Source organism: Homarus americanus, unplaced genomic scaffold, assembly GCF_018991925.1.
Source record: "Homarus americanus isolate GMGI-L3 unplaced genomic scaffold, GMGI_Hamer_2.0 scaffold59495, whole genome shotgun sequence".
NCBI lineage: Eukaryota > Metazoa > Arthropoda > Malacostraca > Decapoda > Nephropidae > Homarus > Homarus americanus.
In genome coordinates this window covers 2348889-2366541 of record NW_024732415.1, presented here as the reverse complement: position 1 = coordinate 2366541, position 17653 = coordinate 2348889, and the positions used below count along the sequence as shown (strand labels likewise).

The following is a 17653-nucleotide window of genomic DNA, read 5'->3' as shown; positions in this document are numbered from 1 at the left end:
ATCTTATCACACACGCTAATGAGATATATTTATGTATATATTAGAGTTATCTAGTATTCTTTATTCCTTTGATATTTAATAATATCGTGGCTGAAATTATATACATTTTCAAACAACTTTACTGTAGTAAGTGTACAGTGGTGCCAAATCTTTACCCATGGCGAGGTAAAATTGTTTAATGTGTACGTGTGGGGGAGCGCGTCTCTCTTATTTTATGTATTTTCATAATTTATAAGAGTTGTATGTTGCCTCTAGTGTAATAACTAAATATATTAAGTGAATTGTGTTGTACGAACCTGACACAGAAAACCTATACATGTAAGTTACAACTATATTCTTTCTTCTCTTTTCGTATGGTATGCATTTTTATTATTATTGTGTGTAGGTAAAGTTAGGTAGGTTTCCTTGGTTCAGTCAAGTTCTATTAAGTTCTGTGCATTGTCATGGAAAAAATTACAAAATCGAACAACTCCTTATGGTGTTAGCCATCTGCCATCCACTAATGACAGATAGTTACATTTGATAAGAGTAATGTGAGATTTATAAACAACCCTCATTTCCTTTGAATTTCTCTTCTTCTATAATTGAGGCATTCTAAAGTAGTCCCAGCTGCTGCAATTAAGCAGGTTAACAGGATTAATCTTTTGGAGTGAAGTTTAATCTTAGATCAGACCATTTGCCAAGACTCCAGACCATTTGAAATATCTTGCTAAGTTTTTAAGGTAGTAATCTGAATAAAGCTCATTTGAAAATAAAGCTGTATTATCTCTCATCCCCTTGGGATATAAGATATAATTCAGACCTTAAACTCTCTGACTGACTCAAGTGACTCAATAGCTACTTGGGTAGGTGGTTACATCTATGTTATGCACTGTTGGCATTTACTGTACTGGTTTCAGAATGTATCTGTACTTATGTCAGTGTTGGTCAAGTTTGGTTTTAAATGAGCTTACACTCTGTGTCATTACGACACTCTCTGGCATATTGTTCAAGAATTTACAATTCTCACTACAAAAAGTTTGCTCTGACAGTTTTCTGAACATGTGACTTCTTCATCCTTAAACTGTGACCCCTTGTGGGGCAGGCATCTGCCAGCTTCAGGTATGGGCACTCGACTGAGTAGTGCCCTCCGAGATGTTTATAAACTTATTAAGTCGCCTCTTACCTGCCAATAGCACACTTTTAATCTCTTTGAATGGTTCTGTAGTGCAGTCACCACTCTGGTGGCCTTTCTTTGGGGTCCGACTAATTACCCAAATGTAGCCAAATATAGCCGGAATGAAGTCAAATAATGGTCCTAGATGAATAAATCGGACTGCCAATCACTTCTCGACTAGTATTGGGTGTCAGAAAGTCACAAAAAATTGGAAAACTTACTTTAATCTGAGTTAATAGATCGCGTGCCTGTACCGACGGAGCGAGGAATTACCCAAATGTACCCAAATGTAGCCAAATATAGCCGGAATGAAGTCAAATAATGGTCCTAGATGAATAAATCGGACTGCCAATCACTTTTCGACTAGTATTTGGTGTCACAAAGTCACAAAATGCTGTCACAGCACTTTGGCAGGTTGTTCCAAAAAAGTTTGCCCTCTGTCCTGGCAATTTTTTAACTTGTGGCTTCTTTAACTTGAAGCTGTGGGCTCCAGTGGGGTAGGCTTCTGCTAGTTCCAGGTATGAACACTTGACTGAGTACAATACTGTAATGTACACTTGAGGGGCTTATAAACTCTTGCCCATTTATAGTATAAGTTAGGCAACTGCAGGTATTCTAGTCTCTGGGTACCTAAGGTGCTGGAGTGCGGGCACCAGTCTGGTGACCAGCTCCTCTGGATGCCCTCAATCAAATGACAGTCTGTAGCACTTAACATTTGTTCCATAATTTATTCCAATAATACATTATCTTGGAAATCCTGTATGTTGTGAAAGTGAGAGTCAATAAAGAATACTGTAACACATAATTAAGAAATGTGATTTGATGAAAATTATAGTACAGGTAGTACTGTACTGTACATGATAATCTGTAAACAAAATTATTATGAGAGGCAGGTGTATGTGTGTAAGTGTGTGTAAAGGAAACTGAAACAATATATTTATATATATACAGTTATATATAAGATTTATTTTATTAAAATTGTAGCATATCACAAATTTTAAATATACAATTATTTAAAAACACAGATTCTTCACAATGTACATCATTATTCAAGGTATTATTATACATCTATTCCTCAGTAAAAAACATTTCTGATGATGAATACATGCAGTTATTATTCAACATTACCAAGAAAGGACAGAATAGGTAAAAAAAATAATTTATTTAGGAGTTTGATACAAGCAACAGGAGACAATATTGGCTAGTGGGGTAGTGTCATTATCAGTCAAGAGTTATGGGATATATTTTTACAGAATACAAGTGTCATGAAGTAAACATTTTGAAAGATACATTATACCCGAATGTTTTTACCATCATAGAAGTAAACAGCCTCTCATGTATGCCTTTCTGGGCAGCATTTTCAGAATCTTCTACAAATTATTATAAATTGTCTCTGTATCTTCATATGTCAAACCTCAAACAGTAATACTCAGACTACTTGTTGAAATAATCCATATTCTGGTACAGTATGATTATCACACGTGGAGCAGTTGCCTTTAATTTAAAACTAAGAAATGTGTGTGAAATTATTGGATTATATCATCGCAAGTATACACAACAGGCAGTGGCAGAAGAAGAAATAATAAAATATAGAGAAATGGGAAACTAGCAATGTCTGGAGGACTAAAGTTGGTGAGTGTATGGTAGAACATCAGGTGGTGGTGTGTGAGTGGATGGTAGAACACCAGGTGGTGGTGTGTGAGTGGATGGCAGAACACCAGGTGGTGGTGTGTGAGTGGATGGTAGAACACCAGGTGGTGGTGTGTGAGTGTATGGTAGAACATCAGGTGGTGGTGTGTGAGTGTATGGTAGAAAACCAGGTGGTGGTGTGTGAGTGTATGGTAGAACATCAGGTGGTGGTGTGTGAGTGTATGGTAGAACACCAGGTGGTGGTGTGTGAGTGTATGGTAGAACACCAGGTGGTGGTGTGTGAACACTCAGGCTACTGGAAACATTCACTCTATTAAAGTGCCTAAGTCTAGTTATTGCAATATCTAAAAATGTCATTTAAACAGTTACTTTAATACATCTCCTTAATCTATCTAAAGTACGTATGTATGTACAGAATTACTGACTATACTGGTCATACAAAAAGGTTAACAGAAGACAATTGGGAAATAGCCAAGAGAAACTTTCAATTAACATTTAGTAACAGTGAGCATTAACATTATACATCAACTCAGTGCTAGTTCCAAGACAAACTAAAATAAAGGATGGTGTAGTGTTGGGAGGTTTAGTGAAGGAACTGTGTAGTGGTGAAGGAAGTGTATTGAAATGTGTAGAAATAAGAGGCTTAATGAGGGGAAGTGCAGCTACAAGGTGAAATGAGAGACAGCATGATAAAAAAACATGTACCTCATACTGTACTTTGAGAATATGAGTACAGTAGTATGGAGAAAAAACACTGTAGTTAAGGAAAGTGGCATGAGGAAATTAGTATATAAAGAGATACTGTATACCATATTAGGCTTTACTGAAAGTGGATATAAACATGAACTGAAGGAAAATGTGTGAAAAATTTAAATGTTATGACACAACATACTATATATTACAATATAAAAACATGACGAGTTTTGAGTTTGGTTATTGTGAGGCTGTCTGGTGACAAGAAAATTTTACAGACTAGATGAAAGAATATATCCTGTATAATTTCTGGTGAAAAATTTATTTGCTAGAAACAGTGTACTGTACTCTACAATATACTGTATTATATAGATGTACAGGTATAATATGTAGATTTTACTTGATGTATACTGTATACAGTACGGTATTATGAATACCATAATCAATTAGCATTTGAGGTGCACATTAAAATTAGAGGTAGCAGTTTTAATAGGGAAAGAATGTGCTGTAAAAGGTATACAGTACAAAGCTCCTCTTAGGCCATTTCCTAATTCCTGTAACTTGGGTGCAGACAGACTGCCAAACCTTGACCTTGAAACCCAAATTTTGATGTTTTGCAAATGAAGTTGCTTTACCTTTCTAATGGTAATAAGATCCCTTCTTTTCAATACAGTAATTGTATACATTTGAGAACTTAGTAAGAAATATATTCAGAAAAAACTTCACAATTTGGGCCAACATTCATTTATAGTAATTCGGTCAAGATTTGAAATTTGGGAGCTTGTGAAGACCTGATGGTTGTGAGCAGGACATCAATATCTAATAAGATAGAGAACTTAATTAACAAACAGAATGGTGATTTGTTATTATAAATTAGTGACCTGGAATATTATTCTTGTGGAATTAACCAAGAAAATTTTCCAATATAAATTCTGTTTTACAATAATATATTCCTGAAGTAGGACCTTAGTGATGTTTCTTGTTAAAAAAAAAATACCGTACCTATAAGTAGTTTGCACAAATCTTTCAGTTACTATTGGTCCTCTTCTTCAGGAAAAAATACCTGTACACATAAATGAAGGATTAACCTTGATATCCCATTTTATGGCTGAAACCTAGACCTACTGTGGGTCATTTGAGTACACTATATACACTCACTGAACCATTGGTCAAAGACCCAGCAGACCAGGGATAAATTAGGTTTGGTCAGAGCCCTATTGTGCCCAAGTTGGTGGACAGGAAAAACACAGGTGTTTCTGTGTTGCCCTGCCAAACTCTCCTGATCTCCTTTCTCTTCTCTGAGAGGGTTTAAAACTGGGCTCCCATTAACCAAAATTTTTAGGTTTATTGTTAATTTTAGGGAGATTACGGTAAATAATTGTTCAGATTAGTCACGGCCACCAGTGTAAGGTTTCCTGGGTCCTAAACTGATGGCCTTGTGAGACCACATACTGTACTCAAGTCACTTAGTGAAGGAAGATTGACCATAAAATTAATTTCATTCCCAAGTAATATGTGAATAAATTCAAGTTTACAGTGGTGATGGAAACACCGTAACGAATTACTGTGAATAATATCTTGCGTCCATGGCTGGATTGTCAATGCCATACTTTGTTTCATCCATACCAAATGTGGACTTAGATGCTAATAGTTCTCTTCGTGCTTCTGGACAGCCTGGACCCCAGTTGCTTGCTGGCTTGAACACCTCAGAAATTTTCTGTAAACAATGTCAGACATGAAAATTGGATAGTGAAAGAGATATTAGACCATCAGCCATTTTTCAAAGGGATTATTTTTAAGGTCATTTGTAAGTTTTCCATGGTTATAACTGTGAAAAATATTGAAATACCTGTACAGTACTGTAAATGAAACCCTCTCAGTAATGGACACCCATGGTAACAGACAGGGCTTGTACAAATTAGTCCATTATTGGGAGAGTTTCCTGTGTATGATAAGAGGAAACATCAGCTAGATAGTCAACTGAATGAGATGATATCTTTTCTAGGATAATAATACTTTGCTTTTTTTAAGAGGTACAGTACAGTACATTTAGAAATTCAACAATGCTAATTCATCTCATCAAGGTTAAATAAAATATTGACTGGAGTTCACTGCATATGTTATTTAATATTTATCGAGGTTCTTTATGTAAGGATGACTTCACTCTCTTTCTGTGAAAATTTACAGAAAATTCTATTACTGTACACTAAAGGCCCATACTATAATTCTAAATTTGTTATTATTCAGGTGTTTTCAGAAATTCCTAACCTCAATGATTGCATAATTTCAACCCATGTGTGTAACATTTGCATAATTTTCAGGATTCTGGCCACGTTTACTCTAATTTTTTCTGTGGTATTTTTAGTTCTAAACCTGTATCCTGTACAGTTGTACCAACAGACAGAATTATTTGAGGGGTGTCACATCCCCAATACCATCATCCATGATGTCACTGCCACACAGTGCCAATGACAGTGCCTTACAATCTTAAACCTACAACTGACTTCTAGCACGTGCTCATAAATTCACAACATTTTCCTTACGTTATCCTCTTCACCACTGATTGACTCATTAGCTACTCAGATGGTCGGTTATGTCTTTGTTATGCACTGTTGGCAACTCCTGGGTATGTATGGTACAGGACTTGCATTGCTAACCTATGGCAAAGTTATGAACTGTATACACTATATACTAGACTTCAGACAGTGATTAAAGCATTGGCCACCACAAAAAAATAACATATTGTAACTTCAATGTGATACAAGCCAGAACTGGCAACAGCACACACCACCCCCCAACACCCTCCCCTGGGGAAAATTGACATTGACCAATGCCTATATCCACCAAGTGAATTGGCTTAGGTCTCTGGTGCAGTACATTACACACAAGATTTTCCCATGCACCACCAGTACAGAAATGGCATTCCATGGAAGTGAAACAGCTTTTGTGGCCTTTCTATAATACTGTACAGCATGCCCTGACAATTCTCGGACCTCGATTATTCGCGGATGACACCCTGGATGTACCCAAGAGTGTCTAAGGGTAGTTTTACAGTTGGTGGCATTTCTGCAGGTGGGAAAACAAAATTTATTAAAAATGTGAGTCTACCCTCTATTCAACTCTGTGCTTTGTTATTAAAGTTAATAACAAAGCATGGAGTTGACTTGAGGGTAGACTTCCACATTTTTAACACATTTTGTGGTTTTGTTTCTGATTACACCCCTGTATTTGTGAGAGAATTTTCCCATTGTTATTTATTTATGTGTTTTGTGTGTGTGCATCTATACAATACAGGTAAAAGAATTAATTTTCCTAAGGGCAAACACATAAAGGGAATATGCATTCCTTTGCACACGAGTAAGAATTTAACACCCCCACCCCCCTTTGGTCAGCAAATGTTATTCGTAGACTTGGCTATTCGCGGCCATTTTGAGAACCTAACCCAGTGAATTTTAAGGACATGCTGTACTGTTCAAAAGGTGGCCCATCCAGCATTCACCAAGTGATGGACATCGCCTTCTCCATTTGTTCCTCATGTCTTATAACAGCCAAATACAAAGTGGACAAAAACTAGAACTTGGATATACAGTACGTATAAAGAGTAAAACTTACCCCTGTGACGAGCATCTTAAAGGTAAAGATGATAAACACCAGAGGGATCATGCCTACTGAAATGGCAGCCAAGAACCAACCAATAGCAATGCCCCAATCTGGGTACACGATACCGCCATATGTTGGGTTACTCCAGGTGATGACCGAGTAGATAAAGAGAAGCTGAAAATAAGGTTTACATTTAGACATTTTATGTTTCACATTCATGTATTTCATGGCACAAACACAAGACTGGACTGTACATTATTTTTCAGGACTAATGGTGAAGGGCTGGCCAAATGCTATGATGTGTTTACAGAAATGAACAAGAGCAAGAGGAACCACAGTGCCACTCTTAAAGGTCCAGCACAACATGCCACAGAAGGGTTAACACAGGGTATGGTAAGTATATGATCTGTGTCTTTGTCTAGATGTTTGTAAATCTATTGGTTTTTATAACAAACCAGTAAGAACATGGATCTATTGTTAGTACTGTACTAGTTCACATCAGATCTCAAGCACATAATGACTACTCACTAGAGAGTAGAACTCCAAACTAATCAACCCAGTAATATAACCTGTACACAGAAAGTTACCATAATTCAATGTACAAAATTTGGCATAGATTTTTTACTGTAATTCATTTTCCAGTATTACTTGATTTCTTCTAAATTTAATTTAGGAATTTCAAATTCATGTAAGCTGAAATGAAAACACATACTATTCATCATATTATCGGTCTAATGATGGAAACACCCTTTATTACCTGTACAGTACTTAAATGACAAAATATTAATGAAATACTTAATTACTAAGAACAATATAGAGCTTGACAAACTATAGCAGGATATGTTGTGTAAATTTGACTGGAAGAACTAACAATGAGAGAAGAGATACTGATAAAGCATCCAACCCTCTTATAAGTAAAGAGTTCTTAGTTTGATTATAGATAGACTGGAGAATTGGTTTCCCTCCTTACTTACTAACCCTTACTCACCCAGTACTGTTGATTGGATCATTTGCTAATGGTGAAACAATCCTTCAACCATCCAACAGAACTGTTTTATTATTATTATTATTTTTTTTTTGAGAAGTTCATATCTGTACATCATTTATTATTAGTGTGTAGTGTTAATTTTTTGACGTATTTTACTTGGGAGGTGAGAAGGACGGAATCAATAAATAGTCAAGATTCTGTAATGGCTATCAACTATAAAGTGGATCTTTGTATTAGCATGTCTTAATTTTTACTTTAGATATAAAATTGAGATTACACACACACACACACACACACACACACACACACACACACAGATACAAAATTGAGATTAGACACACACACAAAATATTGCCTTTACAGCATAGAAACTCAGTTCAGAATAAGTAACAGAAAAATATGGTAAGTAAAGCTTTATAATTCATCATCAACAGAAACATAAATACAGTACAGTATTGTTCTCTCATAACATCTTTTTACCAAGGTTTAGGTTTGTCTTACTTACCATAAGAACAATAGGATCAATGAAGACCCAGCACACCTTCCAGAACATCGAGGGAGTGTAACCCAGCATGAATTTGAGGTCCTCACTGAAGCGCCGGACTCCATACACCCAGTGAAGGGCAATCAGCTCAAAAATGGCAACAAGCAGCACACCAACACCGCCTCCAAAACTATCAATCAGGTAGAATATGTATTGACCCGTCTGGAAAAAACAAAGGTCCTCACTGAAGCGCCGGACTCCATACACCCAGTGAAGGGCAATCAGCTCAAAAATGGCAACAAGCAGCACACCAACACCGCCTCCAAAACTATCAATCAGGTAGAATATGTATTGACCCGTCTGGAAAAAACAAATGACCTATTCAAATTACCAGGTAATACTGTTCTATAGTAAAAGCCATTCCTTGTTTTCCTCCTGCCAAAAGATTGTTCTATGCATGAAACTTATCTTTTATACTCCAAACCTTTTACCACTTTACAATTTTTTTTAACTATAATTAGTCTACAGCTCAACAAAGCAAATCATTTTAATAACCATAAAATTCTTTGTTCTTTGAGCTGTCATTTAAATGTCTGAGATACTGTGTTCTCTTCATTACTGCTTCTAATATCTGCTTAGTCTGGTCATTTCATTGTGGTACACACCCCTTAGCTCTTCAAATATGATTCCTTCCAAACAAAGAACAGCTTATATGTCTTTATTCTTTATCAAAAAAGTTTCAGATAAAGATTAATGCTTATTTTGAACACCAAGCCATTTTACTTTTATCCTCTTCGCCATTGATCAGCTCGTTAGCCGCTTGGGCATAATTTAACTGTTGACATGGCTGAGTATGTTATGTTAGATAAAAAAATCAAAATTAAATGAAATCGCAACTTACTGAAGCACAGAGCGGGATACCCATGAGGAAGCAAGAAATGCAGAGAGTGGCAGTGAGCAGCAGCTTACGGCTGCGTAGTCTTGGGAAGCTATCATACAGGGCAGTCAGTACGGTCTCCAGCAGTGCAAACTGTGAGGATAAAAGATATGGAAATGTATAAAATAAAAAGAATTTAATGGATACTAGAGATAATCTGAAACAAAAGAAGCAACTCGCAGGTTAGGTTGATGTATGATGTAAAATTCGGATTTCAGCTTAATTTGGATTTTTTTTAAATGAATTAAACAATTTGAATTTAGAATGAATTTTAAATAACCAAGTGGTCCTGAAAAGTCAATTATTATTTAGTTATATATTATGAAATACTATATTTTACGGCATATAAGATGCACTTTTATGTCTGAAAAATGGCAAAAAAATTGGCCCGCGTCCTATATGTGAAGTTGAGGTTTCCCGTAAGCTAATGAATCCCCCAGTTGCCATCTCCAGTAGGCTAAGTTCTACCTAACCCAACTCCAGAATTGAAAATATATTATTGCTTACTTTAGTACATTATTTTTATTTAAAAAAAAAAAATAATAATATTGTAAATACAAAAGCTCAATTTATAACTACTGTACTGTACTGGTGATGATAACCTGAGACGATTAACATCCGTACGGCAGGCACCCAACTCTTCAGAGCTAAGCAGTAACCATATCTGAACTCTTACAAGCATTACAATCTATTAATACCATACCTGTAACATTTATTTTTAAATCTATAAATACCTGATACAAATGAAGATTTACGTATAACTTTCTTTTCACATTTGAATCAGATAACATCGTTGGCAGCATTGTAGCCAGGTTAGACTTGTTACTACAACCACCAGGCTACTGGTGTTATGGGTGTTTTTTATCTCGTATTTTCGGGTAGATATACGTAACTTTCTTAGAATATTTTTACTCGGTTACATGCACACACCATCCTACATATGGTGAAAAAAGTAAAAGAAATAATTTAATTGTCCTAAGGGCAAACACATAGAGGGAATATACATTTCCTTGTACATGAGTTAGCTGGCTTACCGGGGTAGCAGGAGGAGGCGGGACGTGGGGGGGGGAGGGTTGCTAGGGAATTGGTGGGGTTAGCATCTGCGTTGCGATGGTGAAGCAGGGAGCATATGCAAATGGCGACTGAATTAAACTTTCATCTGTTTTTTATTTACCGTACTGGTTTGGCAATACTGCACAGTATTTTTTTTAACTTATTTATTGGTATTTTTTTATTTATTCCTCACATTTACTGGTACTGTATATCAGGGGGTCCCCAGGTTACGAACGGGTTCCGTTCCTGAGGATGTTCTTAAGCCGGATCTGTACATAAGTCGGAACACATGCTATGTGCATACTGTACTTACAGAACAATGTTTAAAATCCCACTACAGGTATATCATAGCCTAAGTCCTGATATACATCTAAAATTACTTGATTTAAGACAAAAGAAGAAATAGGATGACAATATACAGTAAATGAAAGTAATAATAAGTCATCAGGTAAATGAAATACGTAATGTACATTTCAAGTTTAACCCCGTTTGTATCGGTGGGCGTTCGGAAGTTGGAGACCCCCCTGTATATTATTTTAAGAAAACTATGGCTACAGGAGGAAAACCCACACAAGAGTTTTTCCTAAATACTCCTGGCTAAAATGGGGGGTGCATCTTATATGGCGATGAGTCTTATATGCCATAAAATATGGTAGATTAAAATGAATGAATTATAGGAATACACTACTGTATAATATGAATTATTCAGTAAACTCTTGCTATTTGTGGGTTTGTAATTCACGATTTTGACTATTAACAGTAAGTAGATGGTAGCTAGCTTACGAGCCTGCAGTGAAAGGTAACTACTGTACTGTATACATTACTACCATGTTTATCAATGCTGAGAAACTTAGAGTTAAGGATCAGAAACCAAAATGTTAACAGACTGGCAGATAGACTCATACTGTATATATAGTTGGACGGAAAGACAAAATATTGCTCTATACTACAGCATTATATGTTCTGTTTTGTATGCCTATAAGAAAAGTGAAGTCAGAAGCACAGATAATAGCGTATTATAATTAACATAATGTTACTTACTTCAGAGTCCAGTCCAAGTGTGAAAAGCATGAAGAAGAAGAGAACTGACCACAGCTGTGGGATTGGCAGTGTTCTTGAGATAGCTTCAGGGTAAGCAATGAATGCTAAACCAGGACCTGCCACAATTGAAAAATAAATTTCTTTATTACCATTTTGATTAAATTGATCTCTTGTATCTCTAACTGATCAAACATCACTTGTGACCTAATACACACAACAGTTAACTTGTATAACTGAACCCAGGTAGGAAAAGGGGAAGATATGGTGAGACTGTCAAAGTGCCAAGTAACAATTGCACCCCACTAGCTAAGTTAAACCTGTACAAGGAATTGACCTTAAAAACTACCCTAACACCAGACAGTTATCAGTGTCAGGGAGCAGTGGAGTGCATGAATGTGTTGGCACTGCTTTGGTTGTTTTTTTGTTGTTGATATAATTGTGTTTCCACCAAGTACAGTGACCCCTCGTTTAACGAACACCTCGGTTAACGTAATTTCGATTAACGAACTGCCTTCCATAAGGATCTTCAATTCGGTTAACGAAAAAAAATTCGGTTAACGACGTTCTTACGAACCGACCTCAACATGTTTTCGCTTGCACTGACCGGGCAACCAGCTTTAGTATCAGTCCGCCAATACATTAATCGGTTCTAGGGCTTAAATTCCTTACTATTTTAGTAAATATCAAGAAGTTTATACTATTCAATAATTTTAAAAGTTTAATATTCAATTTTTTAGTCATTTTAACAATTATTGAACATAATTGAAGGTAAAGTGACTAGTTTAATGCGCGGCATCCAGCCTCTTAACACAGCAAACAGGAGTTAGTCTCTCTCTGTTTTCACTGGAGGTAACATCTTGCTTGAGACTCTCTTCAACTAAATGCTTTTTTTCTGTGTTTCCAAGCAAATTATTGGTCATTTTGAAATATATTTTACATATTGACAATATATAATGCAGTACAGTGTTGATTTAAAGATAATAATCTTGAATTACACCAAGAGAGCTAAAATTTTATGGGTGAAATGGCGCCATGGGGTGACTTCTCTTCCACCCCAATGCCTTCTCTTCTTCCTTCTCCTCCACCCCCATTCTAAATCCCATCATCATCATCATCATCATCATCATCATCATCCAGGAGCCTTCTACATTCACACCTCAAAGTAAGTGAACTTTTCTTCCATTTTTGTTGAATTTAGGAAATTTTCGGTGAGCTGGAACCAATTACCCAAAAACCCATTGAAACAATGGTTTCGGTTAACGAACGACCTTCTGGAACGGATTGAGTTCGTTAACGGAGGGGTCACTGTACTTTAATTTTCTTTGATGTCAACTAATATAATTTTGTTTCTACATGCACAGCTATTCTAAAAGTTTATTAAGTATTTTCAGAGCAGTATTTTTGGGGGCATATAGTGAGTAGACTCTCAGTCTATTGCCACTGGCAACATCAAAACCAGGATTCTTCAAATCTTAATTTTTCTATTGTCCTCCATTAGATTCTGATTAAGACCAACACAATTAAAAGAGTTCCAGGGAATCTTAATATATACAGTATACAGACACACACATGTATGGAAACATTAATCTTGATGACTATAACATTCTTCAAGAAACACAAAACTTTAATAGAAGGGTTAAAATGAAGAAATATGGAAAACACACCACTGGTAGCGAGTTCCCTTATGTCAATCCCGAGGTCATGTGACATAGCGCCCAGCACAGAGAAAATAGCTATGGATGCAATGAGTGATGTGATGAAGTCCAGTGATGACACGATAAAGGCATCAATGTGAACCTGAAAAAGGAAGTTGTTGATATACAAGTATATCAATTACCACATTTGGTAAACATTATTTAGACTAAGGTATTTCAATACTTTATGAGTATCTTGGCAACTGGCAGCACCAGCAGGAACAACATAAATCACACAATATACAATTACTTTTCAATATGAAGTCATTCTAAGTTATGCATGCACCATTATGCACATTTTAAATTTTAGTTTAGTATACGGTATATGTACACTATAGGTAGTCTGAAGCAATAGGTCATGAATACACCATGAGACAGAAAAAAGAATTTGTTTTATCGAAACATGGGACTGAAGATATATAATTAATGTGACAAATACCTTGTTCCTGAATTTGTTGTAAGAACCGAACATGATGAGTCCTCCCCATGACACAGAGAGAGAGAAAAACATCTGCTCTGCTGCTTTTCTCCACACTGTCACATTCAAGATTTCTTCCCAGCGTGGAATAAACAGAAACTTGAGGCCCTGTATAAATAGAATGAAATCAGTTCATAATGATTTTTGACTCATGAACAAGCTTGTGCATTTGTACTATGCAAGTCTTAACCAACATAGTTAAATCCTCTATTCTTCATATTTGTTTAACTACACAACTGTGCTCTTCAATACAATCATGACCTCCAAATCCCCCGTTACTAATAAAACAGTACAAGTAATAAGATTTTTGCCTTATATGAGTCTGTAATATGATAGCTGTATGCTATTTTCTTAACTATTAACATCAAGCTCTACTGTATATGCATCTCGAGGCTTTTACTAACTGATAGGACGGCAAGAAAATATTACAAAATTCTTACCTCAACAGCTCCTTCCAGCCTGACACCAACAACCAGCAGTGCAATGAGAATGACATATGGGAAAGTGGCAGTGAAATACACCACTTTGCCTGACGACTTGATGCCCTTCACCAGGCACAAGAAGACAATAATCCACGAAATCAGGAGGCACACAATCAGTGGCCATTCAATCTCACCAATCTCACCAAATTCCTGAAGACCACGCTCGTCCAGGTTTAATACTCCATATCTGAAGAAGAGGTTAAACGCTGTAAGACACAACATCTAAAGTACAGTAATTTTGTCTGTCCACATTAACTCGAATACTGACGGATAATTTTTGCTTTATACTGTATATATATATATTTTTGTCTTAATTTTCTAAATACACAACAGCTAGTTAATGGGTAATACTGTAATGTTCTTTGTAGGATATATTAATCAACACCCTTCAATCTGTAGAAAAACATAGAATTTTCAAGATGTACAGGTATTATAATGGAAGTCAACATCGAAATTCTTGATGAAAAGAAAATTTGAAGTACCTGTATCTCTTAAGAGTCACCAGAGATGTTGTACCTCAACACTCTACACCATACTGTAATGTTATAGTGTACTTTCAAAATAGCCATGAGTAAATTTTTATTAAAACAAAGAATTTAAGATACATTGAAAAGGATCTATTTGGCTGGGTTTCTTACTCACTTCCAATATTGTGAAGCTGAGGATTCATTCTTGGTGGTACAATTGACGGAATCTGTGGGACCTGTCAGGTTGTAGCGAGAACATGGGTATAAGCCACCTACTTCAAAGCAGTTCTCTCTAGCCCAGTCACTGTTACAAGTTGCCCACGGTACCTGAGAAGAATTCACGAGTACAGGATTATGTTTAGATTTAAATCTATACTGTATACAGTAAGTCTACTGCAAGTGCTTGTCATTGGTGGACATCATCAGCCAGTAATCTAGAGTGAAATGTTTTTAGGACAACACAGACTTGCTGTAAACTTCCCTCTACATATATGATGGCACAGTCAGCAGTGCTTCATTGTAAAACACTTGAGAGTTAAAGACACCCCTAAGTTCCAGTTTTATCCTTTATCATCATATAAATGCAGTCATTATACACAGGCTGTATAGACTCTAGAGGTTATCTAGCTAAAGGTGAAGCAACTATATTGACAAATGTATAAATCCTCATAAGTAGGGTGACATACAGTACATCTCTAGACTCCCTTTGGGCCAGCAGACTGGGCAACTATACTGTATTATTGTACTGTATCTATTTTTTATGCAGCTTGGGGTCAGGTAGAAAATAAACAAAACATTTAATGTAAGTTTGAACCAGTAGAACTGTCGCAATTCTTAATATAATTTATAATTTCACCATTTATCAGCTTACTATTACTGTACTATACTGCAGTAATAGACCAGGGTAAATGCAGCTCATCTAGCATGTACCAGACTGCCCTGTTCTAAACACCAGAAAACTTCCAATAGAACCACATATAAAAGATGTCAAATGTAAACAAAATTCTTAAGAGTTTGCCAACCAAAGAATCAGTGATGCTTACCTCTCTTGCCATGCTGTGATACATGTAGTGGATTGTGTAGGCCATGAGTTGGTTGTAGTATATGGCAGTGATAAGGGAGAGAATCACCATAGCAATGCCCACACCTGCAAGACAACAAACTCATTCCAAACCTGCCATACAAAAATACCTGCTTATTCTCCTCCAACACCGCTAAGCTAATAACATACATTTCTCTACTATGTTAATAATTTTCACACGTACATTAATAATATTAAATGTTCAGCCCGAGTAAGATCAAATGTAAATACCATTAATGTGAAAAAAGAACAGGCTCCAACCTGACCAGTACAAGAACACTGACCTTTATAATTCACTGCAAAGTAAAGTGAACAATAGAGTCTCTGACCACATTCTTTACGATCTATGACTACTGTACATCACTGTTGACAAAAATAATCTTACTTATTTTTACATTATAAGTAGATGTAAAAATTAAGGCTAATACCGACAACTGCAATATTGATGATGTAAGGGTGAGAGGGCCAAATACTATGACCTTATAGATATAGAGTCACTAACCCTGCATGACGGGGGCACAGCGCCACACATTCAGTGGCCCTAATTGGCTGTACTGCCCAAGTGCTGTCTCCATCAGGTACATGGGCTTGCCAATCAGCACCAGAAGGATGATGTATGGAAAGAGGAATGCCGCTGAAAAAGATAATGTACTTTAGCTCCTGTTGTACACACAAACTCCGCAGTATAGTTTTAACAATATTGTATAGGTACTTTAATTACCATCATTTAATTTGCAACAAAAACTATAATACAGTAAGTGTACAGTACAGTATATTGTAAAAAGCTTATTCTCATGGCAATGGTTCTTCAGCTGTTGACACGGTGAAGATAATAGATGTGAAAATTAGTTTTGAGGTAATTATTTATTGTTCTAACCTAAACACACTCCCTAATAAAATTTACTGTAATAAGATAAGCTTAACAATAAATGCTTGCTACAGAATCGTACTTTTAAGTTTTAAATTCATACTGTATTCTTCACTTGTCAGTTATGTAGTCACTGCCTTTGTTTATGTTAAACCTACCCTAAAAACAAGTAATTGTAGCTTATCTTTATGCTATATTTTGACAATACTGTACTGCACTGTATATTTTTGTATTGACTGAGGTGAATCAGTTTGGTACATTGTTATGTCTTCAGATATGATGAGTATAGTGATTGTGCAAGCCTATGGGACTGTGGACCAATTATTTACAAAGATGTTATGAGAACTTCATTGATTTTTGCAGTATCATCCATCTCCATCATTCCCACAGGAAAGGTAAAAATAGATACAGCAATATAATACTGAAGATATTAATGAAGGTACTGTACTATATACACTGTAGATATTAAATACCTGTACAGGTATACTGGATAGTACTTTATATTGTACTGTATATTACAGTACAGGTATATATTTAAAATGTAAAGATAAATATAGTCAGGTAAATAGATAGATTTAAAAAATTTTCCTCATTATTTTTAATTTTTATTAGAACTTTGTCATGTGAAAGTTTCACTCACTTCCACAACTGTGTACAGTGTAGACAGATTGTGCTCTTTATCAACAGTTTACCAAACCCTTGGGGGAACTTCATAACATTTCAATTTCACTAACCTCTGCCATTTTATGTGGTTACAGTGTACAGTAGAAGGAATATAGATAAAAAATATTTATCATATAGATTGATAAATACTTAGTAATGATAGCTATTTGACCGAGTTACTGTATGCAAATATTTCAAATATAGACAGGTATTTGATAATAAGACAGACATTTAACATCCATATAAATATTCAGTACAGTAGGATAGAAATAGATATGATAATTGACAGAAGTAGACAGATAACTGACATATAGAAAG

General features: G+C 35.9%; 1 protein-coding gene and 1 long non-coding RNA gene across 4 annotated transcripts in view; one reads left to right on the top strand and one right to left on the bottom strand.

The window, feature by feature from the left end:
• The first annotated feature begins 113 nt into the window (after positions 1–113).
• Positions 114–17242, top strand: LOC121868585. Of its 3 annotated transcripts, none has more exons than XR_006089424.1 (6): positions 114–318; positions 7366–7492; positions 8572–8670; positions 8809–8965; positions 11608–11692; positions 14223–17242. It is a non-coding gene; the product is annotated as an uncharacterized LOC121868585 (long non-coding RNA). The 3 variants fall into 3 exon arrangements; XR_006089423.1 differs by having other exon boundaries at positions 120–318; positions 8809–8910; XR_006089425.1 differs by having other exon boundaries at positions 121–318; positions 8636–8670; positions 8809–8910.
• LOC121868583 (sodium-dependent proline transporter-like) overlaps positions 4485–17653 on the bottom strand; it is a 61711-nt gene continuing 48542 nt past the window's right edge. Inside the window, exons 4-14 of the mRNA XM_042369352.1 lie at positions 16307–16438; positions 15767–15870; positions 14899–15050; positions 14215–14443; positions 13736–13882; positions 13267–13399; positions 11603–11718; positions 9473–9601; positions 8593–8793; positions 7112–7273; positions 4485–5216 (exon numbers count right to left, since the gene is read on the bottom strand). Coding sequence (XP_042225286.1) covers positions 5061–5216; positions 7112–7273; positions 8593–8793; positions 9473–9601; positions 11603–11718; positions 13267–13399; positions 13736–13882; positions 14215–14443; positions 14899–15050; positions 15767–15870; positions 16307–16438 — 1661 coding nt within the window. The 3' untranslated portion in view covers positions 4485–5060. The remainder of the gene's footprint in view (positions 5217–7111; positions 7274–8592; positions 8794–9472; positions 9602–11602; positions 11719–13266; positions 13400–13735; positions 13883–14214; positions 14444–14898; positions 15051–15766; positions 15871–16306; positions 16439–17653) is intronic.